The sequence below is a fragment of the Contarinia nasturtii genome, unplaced genomic scaffold (assembly GCF_009176525.2).
Source record: "Contarinia nasturtii isolate CC-2019 unplaced genomic scaffold, AAFC_CNas_1.1 Cnas_scaffold_129, whole genome shotgun sequence".
In the NCBI taxonomy this organism is placed as follows: Eukaryota; Metazoa; Arthropoda; class Insecta; order Diptera; family Cecidomyiidae; genus Contarinia; species Contarinia nasturtii.
Genome location: NW_022197486.1, coordinates 11,482,184 through 11,498,335, shown reverse-complemented (window position 1 = coordinate 11,498,335; position 16,152 = coordinate 11,482,184). Strand labels below are relative to the sequence as shown.

The window sequence follows — 16,152 nt, the reverse complement described above, 5'->3', positions numbered from 1 at the left end:
CGCTTTTTTTCACCATTTTATTAATTATTTTGAAATTTTTTACAAATCATCATTTCTTAAATGGTATGACAGTATCTTAAGGCACATTTTCTCATTAAATATTCAAATCTTCGTCTGGATCTTCATCGTCAAAATCATCATCTAAATCGGGTTCATAGTGAATTTGACCAGTTTGGGGTGCATTCGATTGTCTATACAATAAATTAGATGTTGATAAAAAGGCGATTTAATTCATTTGAATTGGTGATTACCTTTCGTATGGCAATTTCAATGCGTCCCTTGATGCTTGCTCGCCACTGCCAGCCGATATCTTAAACGTGGCCAATGATTCTGGATCGATGGCTGGTGCTGTATTTTGCTTTTTTGTTGTTTCTTTCACCTTTTCTCGTACCGATATTTCATAATTTGAAGCTATTGTGTATTGATAGACCTGAAGATATGACGAATGACAAATGTGTTTAATTTGTTCAAAAATTATAATAATTTCACATTTCGTACCTTTCTTGTAATCGAGCCCGTATTTCGTTTGGTCAATATTTGTAATTCGCTCGCATTGTTCAGAAACACTTCAATATTTGCCATGTATTGCAGAAATGGAATGACTTTCTCGTCTTTTATATTTTTTGTGGAACACCAAATGAAAATTTGCTTCACTTTTGAACATTGTTTTAAGTAATGAACCAATTGCACAATATCTGCTATGCTATTTGTGAGCTGAAGTTTGGCAATTGGTGGGAGTACAATATTTGATTTTTCTGCTGTTGCAAGAATTTCACAAATGTCCGCTTTAAAATTTGGTCCAATCACTGGAGTGTCATTTGTTTTTGGATAAAAGACGACTGGTGATGAACCGGCCACCGACTGTATCAGATCTTTTGCAAATGGTTCATATGAATTGTTGTCTGAAATTGTTAAATTTAAGGTTAAGTCTTCTTTATAACTCACACAGTTCAATGCAAGACATCTTGAACTTACCAACAAACAGCACCACCTTTTCCGATCCAATCACCCAATTACTTAGCATTATTGTTGAATATTTTGTAAAGATATTCAAACGAAAAACAATCTAACAAAATTCTACGGATTGTACGTGTATGTGCGACTACAAACTTGACAGCCAAGTGCTTTGGAATTTCAAACAAACGTCAAACTTGTCAAAAAAAAAATCGGTGCTTTGCATTTATTCGAAATAAAAAAAAATATATGAATGAATGAAAAAAAGAAGAATATTTGTGCTCTTATTAACTTAAAACGACATGTAAAAATGGATGTTTTTTATGGTTTTTCATTGGCCGATTTTTGTGAATCGGTATTGAGTCGCATGCCAAGTGTGCTCAACAGACTACTGGTTGGACCATGATTGCCAAATTGTGCCTTATAACTTTCAGCCAAATTTTTCATTGCGTTCACATCAATGTCAACCGGTTCAAATGATTCGATATCATCGAAATCTTCATCATCGTCACCGTCATCATCGTCTCCACCATTTGCATTCGCATTACTGACATTCGGTTTTGTTTTAAAGCTGCTGCCGATTGTGGTAGCCGCCAATTCACGGTCCATTTGTTCCATGTATGCTGAAAATGTGGCTGCATTTGAATTGGCCACCATATCAATATTCCGTTCGATATTCTCGTCATCAAAATCGCTCATCGAATCTGAATGTGAGTCCCAATTGTCCTCCGGAATCACAAAGTCAAGCATATCCTTGAGATGTGCTTGAAAGGCGTCTGCATTGAAATCAATATTATTGTTCCCTGTATTTTGAGTATTATTTGTTGCAGCAGTCGTTGTTCGCGTCGTCGTCGTCGTCGTCATCGCTTCATCTTTTAACATAGGCCGAAAATCGACGCCATCAAATTCCGATTTTTGTTGTAAAAATGTGTTTAAATTTACACCGAGATCATTGGCATCATTCTGACTGTCGTCCGTGTTGCAGCGCAATGTCTTCTTGATGCCATATCGTTCGTTCATCATATTATCTAAATCATCCTGAGATATATTCATCCAGTCTTCGTTATCATTTAATGATGAATCAAATTCGGATAAAATGTCCGTTTTATATTGTTCGTGTAAAGTACTCATGTGCTTTAAATGTTGATGAATATCGCGTGCAACGGCATCTATAAATGTGGAATGATTTTCGGAAACGATTCTGAAGTACTGTTTTGCCGCCTCAAATCGTTGTGTATACGCTTGTGATCCTTCAATGGCATCACCATAGTATCCATTTTGTTCCAATTGTTTGGCAAATAATTGCCATCCTTTGGACTGAACCACATCAATTTCATTCTCATTTTGTGCTTTGGACGCACAAATCTCCAAGCCACATGCAATTTTCATGCCCAAATTATGCGCTGCATATGTTTCATGTTTTTCATCCGGCAAATTCCAACCGGTTCGTTGATTCGGCTTGTAATTATGATATGTTAGTAACGCATAAAGGCATTTGGTGAATGTTATTTGTGTATAAACGCGGGTTTCGGGTGGAAAATGTTTCATGGCACGGCATATTTTCATTTCAATTGGATCACGATTACAAAATGATCGCACTGCATACGAAATCAATTGCGGATTTTGTTTTAACAGCAATGCAGCCGATATTGGCAAGTAAACACAAGCTCGATGCAATAAGGTACTCTTTTTAGCGTTAACAAAACGCTGCTCTATACATTTTATAATCTCATTCGATTCATAAAGATGCCGATTTTCGCGAACATTTTCCACCCCAACGGATATTGGAAGCACATCATTTTTATCAGTTTCCGATGAAATGTCATTTTGTACTAAAAGGATGCGACCACTTGAAATAAACACCTGAAAAATGTAGGAAAGCAGAGAAAAGGAATAGTAAGGACGACCTAAGAATTCTCAAAATAAGCAACATTTGAAAATAAATACTTTTTTAAGGTTTTTGATCCAAAAGAAAAAAGAGTCAAATTACTATTACAAAATAATAATTAAAAAATTATAATAAGATGGTTGAAATTCTACTAACTCTTTGAGCACAAGTATCTGGATTGGCCCATCTTGGTAAGACCTCGGCAGCTTCAATCAACAGAAATTCACCGTCTGCATCAAAGACACGTCCAATCAAATGCGGATAGATCGTCGTTAAATGATTAATAATTTCAACAATAAACCATTCATCCTGAATGTTTTCACCGTAAAATGTTAGTCCGTAAAGGTGTGGCGGTAAATCATCTAAAAACCATTCCCCACAGAACAATGTCAATAATCAAATGAAAAAAAAATTCAAAAAAAAATGATTCATACCTTCAATTTTACTTTCATTAAATAGCCTTGATGTTTCTGGCGTACGCACAACTAATTGAAATGGTTCCTTGTGCCAAATATAATCAACCGAAAATTTTTGTACGCTTTCGTTAACATCGCGTAGAAAATTGTCCAATTTTTCCGTCGAATTATTACCATTGAGGTCGTTTAACGATGGGAATAAAAAATATTCCACAAAGTCATCGGCCCGAATAACTTCAGTTCCCCGTTTTGCATCCATTTAATTTTGAATGTATGCCAATTATGAACCAATTATGAAAAAAAATCCGAATCAAATGAAATGAATATGACTTTGAACTTCTTTTTGTTTTAATTGAGTCGATATTTAATACTGTCATAACATCAAGCAATTTGACACATTGGTGGGATAACCTAACATTTTTTGACGGTAAAAACAGCTTATAGCGCATACCGGACACATATTGTTTGTTCTGTATGTTTTTTTCTTGCAGTCGTCAGAGAGTCCCATTTTGTTTTTTTTTTTTTCTTTCTTCAAAGAACTTTCATTGTGATCAATTGCTATGAACTGAAAATGCAATAATAATCGATGTATATGGCAAATTGAAGAAAAAAATGAAAACTTTTTTTTTGTCTCTCTTATGAATATTTTTATTTTATTCTTATAAAGTTCTTAAAAAAGGATCATCATATTTGTTTTTTATTCTCATCAGTACAAAAAAAGAAAGAATTGCTATGTATTTCAAATTCAAAGAAAATCTTATCGATGGAATCCAATCAGTCTGACTGTGCATCGGTATGGTGTTGTTGTTGTTGCTTCGTATGCATCATTCTCAAACCTCCATGGCTAGGGAATTTGAGTTTTCATTTAGACGTGCATCCATTATCATGTCAGCACCATTGCTGGGGCCATTGTTATCGTCTTCATCCATTGTCGCTTGGTTATTTTCGTCGAAGACATCTGGATTTGATGCATCATCCATGTTCATATCGCCATTGGTCGTTGTGCTTGAATCATCCCAATTGATTTTGAAACGAGTCACACGCGGCTTTGTCGCCAAAATATTTCGCGTTAATTTTTCAAAGATTGGCTTTGGTGGTGGCACCTCTTTCAGCTCCGGATCGGTATAATCATTATTTATGAAATAACCAACACGAACAAATTCTTGGCCACGATATGAACATGTTAACAGTACAATTGTCACGCCGACAGCATCTTGCTCTACAGAAGAAAAAAAACAACAACAAATAAATTTGATTATGCTTTAAAATTTGTAACATCAATGAATAGAGAATATTGTTCGAAAACAAAATGAACGGAATTTTTCGCCGTTTTGTGTATGTTTGTGTGAGTGTGTGTGTGTGTTTATATGTGTGTGTGTGTGGTGAAATGGTCGTCATTTACCTGGAATGCGGGTTACATCTGGTGGATCAGCTTGAAAAACAAAAATGTGTCGTCCCTCCGGCACTGGTCCAACGTATATTGTATCCAATATTTGATCATGAGCCTCTGATTCAGCTGAACCGACATAGATCATTTTCCATTCCAAATCTTCCTTCAGTTCTTCAATGCATTCGAAAGTGAGCTCAAATTGAAATGGATTGAAAAAGCTGCTTGGATTGTCGAGAACGACAACATTTGTGATGTGTACTTTCGCCATTTGGTTGCCGCTATTTTCCTCTCAACTATTCCAAAAAAATTTTTTTAATTCGATCTTGCGAGTCTCCTGGTCGTTTGGTTGGTGCCGCTGTTCAATCAATTATACAGTGAATAACAACAGATTTCTTTACACCACCAGACGAATGCAACTTTTTCACTTCGCTTTGATTTCAAACTTCACAAACAAATTATTTTCACTATTGCAATATTTTTCAACTAATTTTCCTTTGAATTTAACAAGCAACGTGTTTTGATGTGTGGAATATTTTTTTTTCAGTGAATGATAAAAAAAAAATGAGCAACAACTTTTTAAAAAAACGACGATGAACTATTTCAATCAACTTTGTTTGTGCTCTAGCCCTTCTGTCACTTGCGCGCCAAATAACAGAAAGTCGCGGTTAAAGTATTTCATTCGTGAGTCACGAACATGTCACGATCGAATTTTGTTGGCATCGAAACGCACCTTTACACCCAGAACGGTTCACATTAAGAGACACAAAATAAAACATTGCAACAAGTAACTTATCTTTAGACATTTAAATATATATGGAATTTCCATGATACTATCACAATTTTTTGTTCAAATTTTTTGCTTGAAGGTCATAGAAGCAAAATTGTATCTTTATATGGAATTCTTCAAATGATACAAATTATCTATTGCATCCTGTTTGTATTAGTTGAAAATATGTATGTTCTGACAAGCGCAAATCAACAACAACTTTCTTCCGAGTAATTGATGTAGAAAAACAATCATCATAAAAAAAAAATTTGGCATTGCATGTGTATTGTTTATTTTCGGTGATAAAAAATACTGAAATTACAATACATGACTCATAAATAATATTCAAACCGTGTTTTTGTTCATTGAATTGATGGACCTTTTCAGATTCATTTGATCGGTAGATGAGTGTTGTTGGTGAAAAAATTTTAGCAGTGCAAACGACCAAAACCAAAGAGAAAACATATTAAATTACAGGTATGTATATGCGTGAGCATTAACCATACTTGTGCATAAGTTTATATACGCGCATCAATTTCCGAATTCATTAAACGACATAACACAAAAGGTGTCACATTTCAATACATTAGCTACGCAATTTAATTATAAGCCGTGTTTATTACGATAACGTATTGAATGAATGTAAACATATGGCGACGTATTTTCCATATGGTTTTTTTTTCGTATTACATTTTTTGCAATGTTACTATTATAATTCATGCACTTGACCGAATGACTAGTTTATTATCGTCATAATTTTTTGTTTTGTCCGATCAATGCGGATACCTGTTGCGCTAATAATAATGCACTTCTCTCTCTCTCTCCCTTTCTCTTTAAATGTATCGATTTCACTTTCGGTTTTAATTTCAGAGCGATTTGTTGCGGTGAAGAAAAAAATTCAAACGGAACTATGGAATCAACATCCGATGCCCGTACTGGCAATAAATATGCCAACTTTCATCTAATGTACTTAATTTTACAGCTTATCGGTTTTACATTGATGATATTGATGTTTTGCTGGGTATTTATTTATCTCGGCGGATTGAGTTGGTCAGCAACACCGAACATTCAATTTAATTGGCATCCACTTTTAATGACGATTGGAATGATTTATCTCTATGGAAATTGTAAGAGAATATTTTTTAAGCATAAAAATTGTACAGTTTGTAATTTTTTTTTTTTCATATTTAGCCATATTAGTCTATCGTGGTGTTCGATATGCTCGAAAACGTAGCTTGAAAATTTCGCATGCTTCAATATTTGGTGCAATAATGTTTCTGACATTGATTGCAGCTTGGGCCGTTTATGATTCACATGTTTTAAGGACACCACCTATTCCAAACTTATACTCGTTGCACTCTTGGATTGGACTTATTGCGATTATTTTATTTATTCTGCAGGTAATTTGGAAAATTTAATAGGATATTAGGTAAAAACAATCAATATACGTTTGGATGTAGATTTAGTTAGAACTTTCATAGCATTTGTGACAGCGGAGAATTCTTTAAACTAAAAATGTCTTCTCTATTCCAGTGGTTGGGTGGGTTTTTCTCATTTTTGTATCCAATAATAACGGCACAGCAACGTGACTCATTTATGCCAACTCATATTTACTTTGGACTTGCTGGATATATTATGGCAATAGCAGCAGCATTGTTGGGCCTATGTGAAAAGGCTCTCTTTCAAATGTGAGTCAATATATTTCCATCTTTGTTTTTAATTTACTTTTTCTTTTTTGTTCATTGTCACATTTATGTTTAATTTTTTTAGGCCAAAAACGTACCCCGAATTGCCTAATGAAGCTGTTATCATCAATACAATAGGCATATTGATAGTTACATTTGCTGCGTTGGTCGTGTACTTAGCAACACATCGGCAATTTAAACGTCTTCCTTTGCCTGAAGACGCAATCTTGTTGACCGGCCACGATGAATAAACTTTCTTAAACTTTTTCGACTTAAATATTATACTTGCATAAAAATCAAAAGAAGACTATATACATTATACACGCACGAAAATATTGTGATTTGATGAAATCCAAATTTATATACTATATACTATATTTTATAAAAAAAAAATCAATGCAACAATTGTTGAGTGAGATTTTTTTTTTGTGTCAAGGGACTGTGTATTTAAAATTTTGCTCATGTTGTTTTCTTTTGTCTCATATATTTTTTTTTATTCTAAAAATGTATAACATTGTTTTACAAGATGCAATATTAAACCAATAAATTAAAATACATTTTTATTCTTATTGTATTAACAAAAAAATGAAAATACGTTACGGTATAAATTGAAGTAAGATGTTGATTTAACGGAAATTTTTCGTCGCGGTGATCGTGCCTCTTGTTCCATTTGTGAAAAAAGTGAATCTGTTGTGAATTTGTTTTTCGTGGCCAAGATATTGAATGATTTTAAACATCAACACTGTTAGATCATTTAGTAAATCACCACCAGAGTTCGAAAATATATGAAAATATATTAAATGACGTTTTCTGTGAGAACAATGTCAAACACATATGTATTCGTAAAATACTGTCGCTCATACGCTTGACGTTACCAGTTTGACTCATCATTTAAAAACTACGCATTGAGCAAATATTTTTTTTTCAACACTGTTTTTACCGGTGGTGAAGTATCGCCAAATCAAAGTTTCGTTTGTAAGTAAAAACATTATTTGAACGCTCTAGAATAAAAACAACGTACAGAATGGTTCTAGGGGGTAACCACGCTTTTTTATCCACCAACATTTAACTTTATTCTTAAAATCTGATTAAAACTCAAATATCTCAAAGTATTCAATTCTGGAAGTTAGTTTCCTCAGGATCATCAGAACGCTCCCAGTTCTAGAAGTCTAGGTCAAACCATAGTCTGGTCCATCCTGAGGATCCACCAAAGCCCACATCCAGAATTATTTTTAGATCAGAATATCTGACAATATCTCCCAAAAATGTAAATTTACGTTCATATCTCTCGATAGCTCTTGAATTCGTTGAAATCTCCTGAATTTGTTCATATTCATAATCTCCTGAATTTGTTCATATTCATATTCATTTGTTCATATTCATTTCTATATATTTAAAAGCGCGGTTACCCCCTAGGAATGGTTGTTATATCAAAGCGGAACACGGCGTTTTTTTATATAGAATTTTTGTTGTATTACAACAACAAATCTATGTTAAAAAAACGCCGTGTTCCGCTTTGATATAACAACCATTCTGTACTTTGTTTTTATTCTAGAGCGTTCATTTAAAAAAAAATATCGATAACAATTGTTCATTACTGGTGTCGGCCAAATCTGAATAGACTGTATTGAATTGTTTTGTGAAATTCAAGAGTAATGTAAGGCATTCTTCAATTTTTATTAGGGAAAGTAAATGTTTAAATCGTAATGGAGAAGGTTATAAGCAAACTCCCTTCCGATCGAATGCTGTACGTTTGGCCGATTGAATCAAGTGTAAGTTGAAATTTCAGCACTACAAGAAAACAAAACATATGCGTGAACTTATCTGATCGATGCATTTCGATGCAATTTCAGATGCTTCATCGTATTAAACCTTATTTGGATCAGTTCGGTGAAATTGAATCTATGCGACTTCATGTGGAAGATAATTTTAAATATGGTTATTGTCTGCAGTTTAAAACGGCCAAAAGCGTATCTGCTGTTCTTTCAAAATCATCACACGTTAAAATAGATAACCGCAACTTTAAAGTTAGAGCTGGTGGCTCTGGTAATAAGCCGTCATTAGTACCAGAATCGTTATTTGAAGAACCACCAGATGAAGGTTCTTCATCGAATATCCTCGCCGCACTTAATGATGATTGCCTGTCTGCAGTTTTTCAGCATTTGGAATTGATGGATCTTACAAGCGCAGCCCAAGTTTGTGTTCACTTTCAAAAACTCGCCCAAGAAACATTCAAAATCAAATTCAAAATTTTGCAACTTGAACTTAAGTCCAAGTCAATAAGTAAAATTACAATGAAAAGGGAAGAAGTAGAAATGATCTTAAGAAATTTCAGCCCAGTCATTCAATCACTTAAGGTTGATTCAATTAATTTTAATATTGACGATGACTCTTCTTTTTTTATGCTACCCATAAATTCACCGTATTTACGTTTGATTAGTAAATATGGTTTAACACAGCTGCGAGAGCTTGAATTATCGAATTTCAAGGTGAAAGAAAATCCCGAATCCGAAGAACTTCGTCCACTTTTTTCACAATTGGAAAAGTTGCATTTGCACAATTGCAAATTCGATGAGAGTATGAGGGAATCATTCAGCGCATGTAAGAAATTAAAAACATTTCATTTTGTTGGCTGTGAAATAAGTTCTGGTATATTTATCGAGCAAAACTTTCCAAAGTTAGAAGAAGCACGTTTCATTAACTGCAGTGGATTGTATGAATCTAATTTGCGCAATTTCATGAAATTGAATCCAACATTGATAAAGTTTTCAGTTACTCTAAATTATCACTATTCTGGATTGAAAGATATGGATATAATACAATTGATTTATGAAACTCTTCCCCATTTGACGGAACTTGAAATTGATCTAAGACACTACGGTTGCGATTTAAATAGAAATATCATATATTTTGGGCAGATGAGTGCGTTAACGGTATTGAAATTAGGGTGTGGAGCTGAACCTGTGGCAAAACTGCTAGAATGTTTGGCTAGCAATAAAGCTCCAATCGAACATTTAAATTTGCGTAGCGCTGACATCAATGATGAAATCATCGCACAAGTTGCCAAAATGAAACAAATCAAAATTTTGGATTTGGTCAATATTTATGGAGAACTGTGCGATGAACATTTGATTGAGATAGCAAAGGGATTGCCACAACTCGAACAACTAGATTTGAGAGATGATAAATTGTTTAAGTATGGCAATTCTTATAAAGTCACCATCAGCGGATTGAAAGCGATGTTATTATATGCAAACAATTTGTCGTTAATTAATATTGAATCAATTGAAAGTATTAAGATCAATGTAGAAGCTTACCAATCAATGCTCACGACTATTCAAAATCGGTCGAAAGAAGTGAAAGTTTTGATTAAAATAAAAAGCTATGGAAAAAAGAGTTATGTTCCCGAAAGTATTTTAGCTGCAAATCGTGAAATATTGTACATCGATGAAACCATTGAAGAGAAACCATTTCAATGCACATGTGGAAGAAGTTGTTTCGATAGCTCTAACTGCATATGCCCTGGACGCGATGAAACATATTTTCGATTTCTATCCGATCTAGATATAGTCACATCCGATGAGAGGGACTTGTTTCAATTAGATTCAAAATCCATTTCGAAATACAGATGCAAAAATAAAAATCCATTTTAATATTAGAGCATAGTCAATAATCCTTCCAAGACTCAAGACAACCTCAAATGCTGAATACTACGCATAGGACGCATAGCTGGGCAGATTATTTTATTATAGTATTTAATATTGTCATTTTATGAATATATTATGTGTCTCATATATTTTTTTTTATTCTAAAAATGTATAACATTGTTTTACAAGATGCAATATTAAACAAATAAATAAAAATACATTTTTATTCTTATTGTATTAACAAAAAAAAAATGAAAATACGTTACGGTATAAATTGAATTAAGATGTTGATTTAACGGAAATTTTTCGTTTACGTCGCGGTGATCGTGCCTCTTGTTCCATTTGTGCAAAAAGTGAATCTTTTGCACGCCAAAAATTGTCCTGGCGTGTCTCAACTTCCTTATACCTGAAATTACCAGAAAAAATTGATTATATAAGATTATTTTCTAAAAAGTGATAGAAAAATACAGGAAACCCCAATAGAATTACAAAGAAAAAAATTAGCACAAATAATATGTATTGGAGTATCCTTTTATAGAAGAAAATTTCTTATACCATGATTCGGATCGTGTATTCGTTGTAGCAACTGGCGGTTGTAATAATTGCCATCCATTTTTACCATCCCATTTTGCAATCGTTTGTAGCAATTCTTTAACTTCTTCGGGTGGCACTTGTGTTACGGTGCTAATTTTTGTCCGATCGATAAACTCATTGCGATGAAATTGATAAATAATATAGTCACGTGCACGGCACATGAGCTCAGCTGAAACTCCATTTGTTGATGACACCGTTTTCGGTGGATAAATAACGTCCGATTGTACGACCCAATTGCCATGAATCATTATACCAACCGAAGTCAATGCTCCACGAATTTTGGCATCATCGTATATATTTTGATTGATAATTTCTGACAGTCTATCGTATGATACTACTTTAGCTAAATAAATGTGAAAACATTTGATAAATTAATAACTTATTACGTACAAACAAAAAAAAGTGAATAAAAAAAATATCTCACCATCTTTTAAAATGTACCGAACTTGATCGATTAATGGAAATGTTCTCAATTTGCTCATGCTGCATACGGTTGATGCTCCCGAAATATCAGCATTACTAAAATCACGTTCGGCTGGTATTAAAATATCTACATAATCATTTGCTGGTAAACTAAGTGCATGACCCGTTGATTCATCTTGAGTTGAGAATAATTTTTCTCGTTCCATTGCTGCTTGATGGCTGTCTTGTGAACACCAGACCGTTTCACACCACGGTTCATCTTCGCTTTTCTTCAATAAATAATTGAATGATTTTTCGCGTGCTTTACGACTGCGATCGGTTTCGGTGCGTGCAAATTTGACGGTAACATGTTTTGGTTCCTCTTCTTCAACATCGCTTTCTTGTTCGGCTTTTTGTTCAGCAATTCGTCTCGATTCCGATTTATCAAAATGTGAAAAACTCGGTCGCATTTGAATAATCCCATTTACAAGTGATAAGTGCATTTGTTTTCCTTTTTTATTATAATTATCCATATAGCCAACGACGTATCTCTTTGGATTGTCTATTGATTTTGAACTCACAAATGTTTGATAATCCATTGTACCACTATTATACATTCGTTCGCCACGATCCTATAAGAAGATTACAATTAATAGATGTCCAGCAACATGAATTTTGAAAGGAAAAAAACACACACACAAATTGACAAACCTTTCCATCGGCCGCTATTGCCAATTGTTCACCTTTGAATGCATCATAATGCCGTGACGCTGTATCTAGTTTTAATTCAAGTTTTATCTCTTGATTTATTGGCTTCACAAAACTATTCATAATCACAGCATCATTTTTATTTTCATTGGATTTTCGGGTTGGATATTGCAGAACATATAGGTTATCGGCAAGTTGTTTTGAAAAATATACGGGAATCTAAAAACAACAAACACATTACATACCAAGAAAATTTTATGTTTGAATTTAAAACGCTCACCTCATCGATGATTTCATCATCGCTCGTTTCCAATTCGTTTTCCATTTGAATAGAAAAAAACACTTTTATTGATAAACAAAAAACGAATGTATTTTACAAAACTTGAAACAAATTACTTCAAATAATTAAAATTTGACGTCTCTTATGACATCGCCGTTCAATACCACGATTGAGCGTGAAGTTGGCCTCGTTTCATACATACACATCGTAACATATAAATGACACAGTTTTATGGTTTTTTAAATTTAATTTTCTTTTACTTTGAAATGATTTTTTACCTTTTGTTTCGAATTCAATGATAATGCTTATTATTCGAAGTTGAAAAAACCATTATCGATTTTGTAATAAAACGTTTCATTTGATTGAAACAAAATCTACTATTGGCATTCGTTGCGATGCCAGTTCTCGGTAAGGCATTGAAAATTGTAGAGGATTTTAGTTATTTATGAACAAAAGAATGCAAAGTAACGAGGAAATTAAAAATGATAAATATGCATTTAAACAAAACGATAATGAGATAGCAGGAAATGTTTCAAAGTAAAAACAATAAAAAAAAGACGAATGGAATGCAATTTTACAAAAAAGACATTATTGATCAAATCCACACAAACACTTGAAAATTTATAATAAAACGATGAGCACTTCTTATATCCAATTTCGATGTGTCTCGATCAGTTGCATTTAGGCGAAGACTAAATAAATTACATAAACCAATATGGTGGCGATATTGAAGACTATTTTACCCATCGTTAACATTCAGTTTCTAGTTTCAGTTGGTTTGGCTGAAACTATTGGAGCATTGGCCCGAACAAGTTGAATTTTTTTCCAAGTTTTAGTGCTTTTCACAAAGATTTTATTGTGTTTTTTCATCAACTGTTTCATTTCTCCTTTTATTTGCGTCAAATTTTAATTCATCAAAACAATATCATCTTGAAAGTTAAAGGCACCACGCATTATGATTGATGCCGTTATTTTGACCCCCCGTTATTTTTTTGTTTTGAAGTGGCTTTAAGATTGTCAGCGCCTAAAATACGGCGGTCATATTCATTGCATTGCATCACATCAAAAAATGTAAAGGAAACCTTTCTTCTTTTCTTTTTAGAATGTGAACAGTATATGGAGAATGCGTTTAAAATATCGTCAATGACAAGTTTAAAGTATGGTGTTGCAAAATGTGATCCGTTGATGATACCGTTGATAGTTGGTGGTACACGAGTGGATCGTACCGAATTTCCTCATATGGCAGCCATTGGTTTTGGTCATTCAAGTGGTTTGGTCTATTTATGCGGTGGAACATTAATCAGTGAGCATTTTGTGATGACCGCAGCTCATTGTGAAAAAGATCGAAACAGGTTTGCATGCTTTTCTTTTGAATACAAATACATCAAATGTGTCCAATGTAAATAATTACTTAGAGGTCCTGCGAGAGTTGTACGTTTGGGGTCGATAGATTTAACAACCAATGACGATCACACGCATATAATTCCAATCGATAAAATCTATTCGCATCCTGATTATAAGACGAGCAGCAAGTATAATGATATTGCTCTAATACGCTTAGCGCGCAGTATCTATTTTAATGAATTCATTCGGCCAGCTTGTATAAATGTGAATAATAATGTGGAATGGACGACAGCGATTGCCACTGGTTTTGGACTTACATCAAATGGTAATTGGACTTGCTTGGTAGACTCTTTAGAATTTACATTTATGTGGAAAGCTACTTTTTCTATAATCTAGATCATTCAATTGGCAGCAGTCATTTGCTGAAAGTTCAACTTAAAAAATTCACGCTAAACATATGCCAAAGAGCCTACAAGGTTAATTAAATGCATTCAATTTAATTTAAACGAAAATAACAATGTTTTTGTAGGCAGATCGCTTTATGAAACGTAGCGTAATTGAATCCCAATTGTGTGCCGGAGATTTAACGGGAAGTAAAGATACATGTAAGTTCATAAAACCAAATCATTTTTTTTTTTTTTTCAAAAGATGATGACGGAGATGAAAGGGTTTAATTTTCCATTTCAAATTGAATTTATTCTTTTGAATGTTTAACAGGTCAAGGCGACAGTGGCGGACCACTTCAGGTTTATGCCATATATACTTTGTAGCTATAATTTAAAATGAAAAGCTTAAACTTCTTTTGATGCGAAGTGGCATACTTCACATGAAAACTTGTTGACTCACAAACCCATCATAAAAGCTATCATTCGTAAGCTTGGAAAGAGTGAAAGTGAAAAAAAGAATATATAGAGAGAGAGAGAGAGAGAGAGAGAGAGTGCGAATGAGTTCAAAAAGAAGAATTTTTTTAACCTAGAGGGTAAAATCAATTTAATTTTAACAGTTTTTCTTCTCTTTTTCGTTCATTGCAGATTGTGATTGCAAAACCGCATTGTGTGTACAGCGTCATCGGGATAACATCATTTGGAAAGTCGTGTGGCTTTCAAAATACACCAGCCATTTATACAAATGTTGCACATTATACAAGCTGGATTGAACAAATGGTTTGGCAAAATATTTCAAACACCATAAGCACATCCAATTAAAACATTTAAGATTTTTCGAAAATAACTTTCGTAAATGTGTGTGTTTTTCTATTTCTTTTTTTTTATTGGACAACTAGATTACAAGTTTAATCCAATTTTCTAGCAAATGTTTCAATTTGTAGCATCAGAACGTCAGCCATGGAAAATGACAATATAAAAAATAAACAAAAATGGATTTAATGAAGCGAAAAGATCTTTTTTCGAATGCAAATCATGTTTCATGTTAATCGTTTTTGAAATGGTCGATTTAACTGGCATCGTCAAGCGAGAGTAAATTATTTTTTAGAGTTTGTGTGAATGATGAAAATTCGTAATGAAGTGAAAACTGTTGTCAGCATATAAAATTGGTTGAATTTACGATAACGCACGATGTCTATCTAACTTTTGGGGTCGAGCGCACACACGCACAAAACCCACAACGTGTACGTGCTTTGTATCTCGTTTGTATCTGAAGTTGATGATAAAATCATTTGTCGCCAGTTTAGTTCGCCCTCTCCAAAAAACAACAAAAACAAAGCTAAAATGAAAAGAATCCATCGACTGTTGAGCCTGCCTGCCATTTATATGTGACAATTTGTACAGTACGATGCAGGAGAGTATTTAATATAATCCATGCGGATTGGAATATCTAATAAACAAGCCGATATTATTAAGGAAATACTCGAGAACGAGCGTAGCTTTTTTGCGCCCCCCGACCACCAATCTTATGGCAAAGAGTAAACATAAATACTCAATGAATTTGTAATTTTATACATCAAAGTTTTATAGATTGGCCATAGTGTATGTGCTTTAAGTGTGCTTGCCACCACCCTCACTCAGTCGCTTTTGCTCGCTTTCTTGTTGCAAGATCCGCACTTCCGCACCACTTGTAGC

At 33.8% G+C, this 16,152-nt stretch overlaps 7 protein-coding genes across 9 annotated transcripts; 3 read left to right on the top strand and 4 right to left on the bottom strand.

The window, feature by feature from the left end:
• Positions 1–48: 48 nt before the first annotated feature.
• On the bottom strand, positions 49–1,145 carry LOC116346824. Its single transcript, XM_031777059.1, has 4 exons — positions 976–1,145; positions 499–902; positions 252–430; positions 49–191 (listed from the first exon to the last, which is right to left on the bottom strand). The coding sequence occupies exons 1-4, from the start codon at positions 1,022–1,024 to the stop codon at positions 95–97; spliced, it is 729 nt and encodes a 242-aa protein (XP_031632919.1). The 5' UTR covers positions 1,025–1,145; the 3' UTR covers positions 49–94.
• Positions 1,146–1,151: 6 nt separating this feature from the next.
• On the bottom strand, positions 1,152–3,634 carry LOC116346816 (protein ecdysoneless). Its single transcript, XM_031777048.1, has 3 exons — positions 3,277–3,634; positions 2,999–3,204; positions 1,152–2,817 (listed from the first exon to the last, which is right to left on the bottom strand). The coding sequence occupies exons 1-3, from the start codon at positions 3,515–3,517 to the stop codon at positions 1,276–1,278; spliced, it is 1,989 nt and encodes a 662-aa protein (XP_031632908.1). The 5' UTR covers positions 3,518–3,634; the 3' UTR covers positions 1,152–1,275.
• A 250-nt stretch (positions 3,635–3,884) lies between these two features.
• Positions 3,885–5,286, bottom strand: LOC116340736 (histone chaperone asf1). Its single transcript, XM_031767376.1, has 2 exons — positions 4,661–5,286; positions 3,885–4,477 (listed from the first exon to the last, which is right to left on the bottom strand). Exons 1-2 carry the CDS (start codon positions 4,914–4,916, stop codon positions 4,089–4,091), a joined length of 645 nt encoding a protein of 214 aa, XP_031623236.1. The 5' UTR covers positions 4,917–5,286; the 3' UTR covers positions 3,885–4,088.
• Positions 5,287–5,512: 226 nt separating this feature from the next.
• Positions 5,513–7,504, top strand: LOC116340714 (cytochrome b561). Of its 3 annotated transcripts, none has more exons than XM_031767365.1 (6): positions 5,513–5,602; positions 5,802–5,891; positions 6,285–6,541; positions 6,606–6,814; positions 6,948–7,102; positions 7,185–7,504. In XM_031767365.1, the coding sequence occupies exons 3-6, from the start codon at positions 6,325–6,327 to the stop codon at positions 7,348–7,350; spliced, it is 747 nt and encodes a 248-aa protein (XP_031623225.1). In that variant the 5' UTR covers positions 5,513–5,602; positions 5,802–5,891; positions 6,285–6,324; the 3' UTR covers positions 7,351–7,504. The 3 variants fall into 3 exon arrangements, with proteins under 3 accessions (XP_031623225.1, XP_031623217.1, XP_031623209.1); XM_031767357.1 differs by having other exon boundaries at positions 5,601–5,713; XM_031767349.1 differs by lacking the exon at positions 5,513–5,602 and having other exon boundaries at positions 5,618–5,891.
• A 337-nt stretch (positions 7,505–7,841) lies between these two features.
• Positions 7,842–10,931, top strand: LOC116340690. Its single transcript, XM_031767313.1, has 3 exons — positions 7,842–8,074; positions 8,783–8,871; positions 8,953–10,931. Exons 2-3 carry the CDS (start codon positions 8,806–8,808, stop codon positions 10,750–10,752), a joined length of 1,866 nt encoding a protein of 621 aa, XP_031623173.1. The 5' UTR covers positions 7,842–8,074; positions 8,783–8,805; the 3' UTR covers positions 10,753–10,931.
• Positions 10,932–10,949: 18 nt separating this feature from the next.
• On the bottom strand, positions 10,950–12,883 carry LOC116340697 (DNA-directed RNA polymerase III subunit RPC5). Its single transcript, XM_031767325.1, has 5 exons — positions 12,731–12,883; positions 12,454–12,669; positions 11,765–12,374; positions 11,302–11,683; positions 10,950–11,152 (listed from the first exon to the last, which is right to left on the bottom strand). The coding sequence occupies exons 1-5, from the start codon at positions 12,773–12,775 to the stop codon at positions 11,026–11,028; spliced, it is 1,380 nt and encodes a 459-aa protein (XP_031623185.1). The 5' UTR covers positions 12,776–12,883; the 3' UTR covers positions 10,950–11,025.
• Positions 12,884–13,410: 527 nt separating this feature from the next.
• On the top strand, positions 13,411–15,309 carry LOC116340706 (serine protease snake-like). The gene is made up of 7 exons (XM_031767337.1): positions 13,411–13,542; positions 13,833–14,082; positions 14,146–14,399; positions 14,471–14,550; positions 14,604–14,679; positions 14,792–14,820; positions 15,106–15,309. Exons 1-7 carry the CDS (start codon positions 13,446–13,448, stop codon positions 15,277–15,279), a joined length of 960 nt encoding a protein of 319 aa, XP_031623197.1. The 5' UTR covers positions 13,411–13,445; the 3' UTR covers positions 15,280–15,309.
• Positions 15,310–16,152: the final 843 nt, after the last annotated feature.

What these genes read in the sequence shown, in the direction of transcription:
- LOC116346824 (XM_031777059.1), bottom strand. Translation starts at nt 1,024, where the DNA reads ATGCTAAGTAATTGGGTGATTGGATCGGAAAAGGTGGTGCTGTTTGTT. An exon ending in AAAGGTGGTGCTGTTTGTTG is followed by an intron (nt 903 to 975) that starts GTAAGTTCAAGA and finishes TAACAATTTCAG; the next exon opens with ACAACAATTCATATGAACCA. An exon ending in CGGGCTCGATTACAAGAAAG is followed by an intron (nt 431 to 498) that starts GTACGAAATGTG and finishes TCATATCTTCAG; the next exon opens with GTCTATCAATACACAATAGC.
- LOC116346816 (XM_031777048.1), bottom strand. Translation starts at nt 3,517, where the DNA reads ATGGATGCAAAACGGGGAACTGAAGTTATTCGGGCCGATGACTTTGTG. An exon ending in TAATGAAAGTAAAATTGAAG is followed by an intron (nt 3,205 to 3,276) that starts GTATGAATCATT and finishes AATGGTTTTTAG; the next exon opens with ATGATTTACCGCCACACCTT. An exon ending in CAGATACTTGTGCTCAAAGA is followed by an intron (nt 2,818 to 2,998) that starts GTTAGTAGAATT and finishes TACATTTTTCAG; the next exon opens with GTGTTTATTTCAAGTGGTCG.
- LOC116340736 (XM_031767376.1), bottom strand. Translation starts at nt 4,916, where the DNA reads ATGGCGAAAGTACACATCACAAATGTTGTCGTTCTCGACAATCCAAGC. An exon ending in AGATGTAACCCGCATTCCAG is followed by an intron (nt 4,478 to 4,660) that starts GTAAATGACGAC and finishes TTTCTTCTGTAG; the next exon opens with AGCAAGATGCTGTCGGCGTG.
- LOC116340714 (XM_031767365.1), top strand. Translation starts at nt 6,325, where the DNA reads ATGGAATCAACATCCGATGCCCGTACTGGCAATAAATATGCCAACTTT. An exon ending in GATTTATCTCTATGGAAATT is followed by an intron (nt 6,542 to 6,605) that starts GTAAGAGAATAT and finishes TTTCATATTTAG; the next exon opens with CCATATTAGTCTATCGTGGT. An exon ending in GAAAAGGCTCTCTTTCAAAT is followed by an intron (nt 7,103 to 7,184) that starts GTGAGTCAATAT and finishes TAATTTTTTTAG; the next exon opens with GCCAAAAACGTACCCCGAAT.
- LOC116340690 (XM_031767313.1), top strand. Translation starts at nt 8,806, where the DNA reads ATGGAGAAGGTTATAAGCAAACTCCCTTCCGATCGAATGCTGTACGTT. An exon ending in TTTGGCCGATTGAATCAAGT is followed by an intron (nt 8,872 to 8,952) that starts GTAAGTTGAAAT and finishes ATGCAATTTCAG; the next exon opens with ATGCTTCATCGTATTAAACC.
- LOC116340697 (XM_031767325.1), bottom strand. Translation starts at nt 12,775, where the DNA reads ATGGAAAACGAATTGGAAACGAGCGATGATGAAATCATCGATGAG. An exon ending in CAATAGCGGCCGATGGAAAG is followed by an intron (nt 12,375 to 12,453) that starts GTTTGTCAATTT and finishes ATCTTCTTATAG; the next exon opens with GATCGTGGCGAACGAATGTA. An exon ending in TCGGTACATTTTAAAAGATG is followed by an intron (nt 11,684 to 11,764) that starts GTGAGATATTTT and finishes ACATTTATTTAG; the next exon opens with CTAAAGTAGTATCATACGAT.
- LOC116340706 (XM_031767337.1), top strand. Translation starts at nt 13,446, where the DNA reads ATGGTGGCGATATTGAAGACTATTTTACCCATCGTTAACATTCAGTTT. An exon ending in TGTGAAAAAGATCGAAACAG is followed by an intron (nt 14,083 to 14,145) that starts GTTTGCATGCTT and finishes ATAATTACTTAG; the next exon opens with AGGTCCTGCGAGAGTTGTAC. An exon ending in TATGCCAAAGAGCCTACAAG is followed by an intron (nt 14,551 to 14,603) that starts GTTAATTAAATG and finishes ATGTTTTTGTAG; the next exon opens with GCAGATCGCTTTATGAAACG.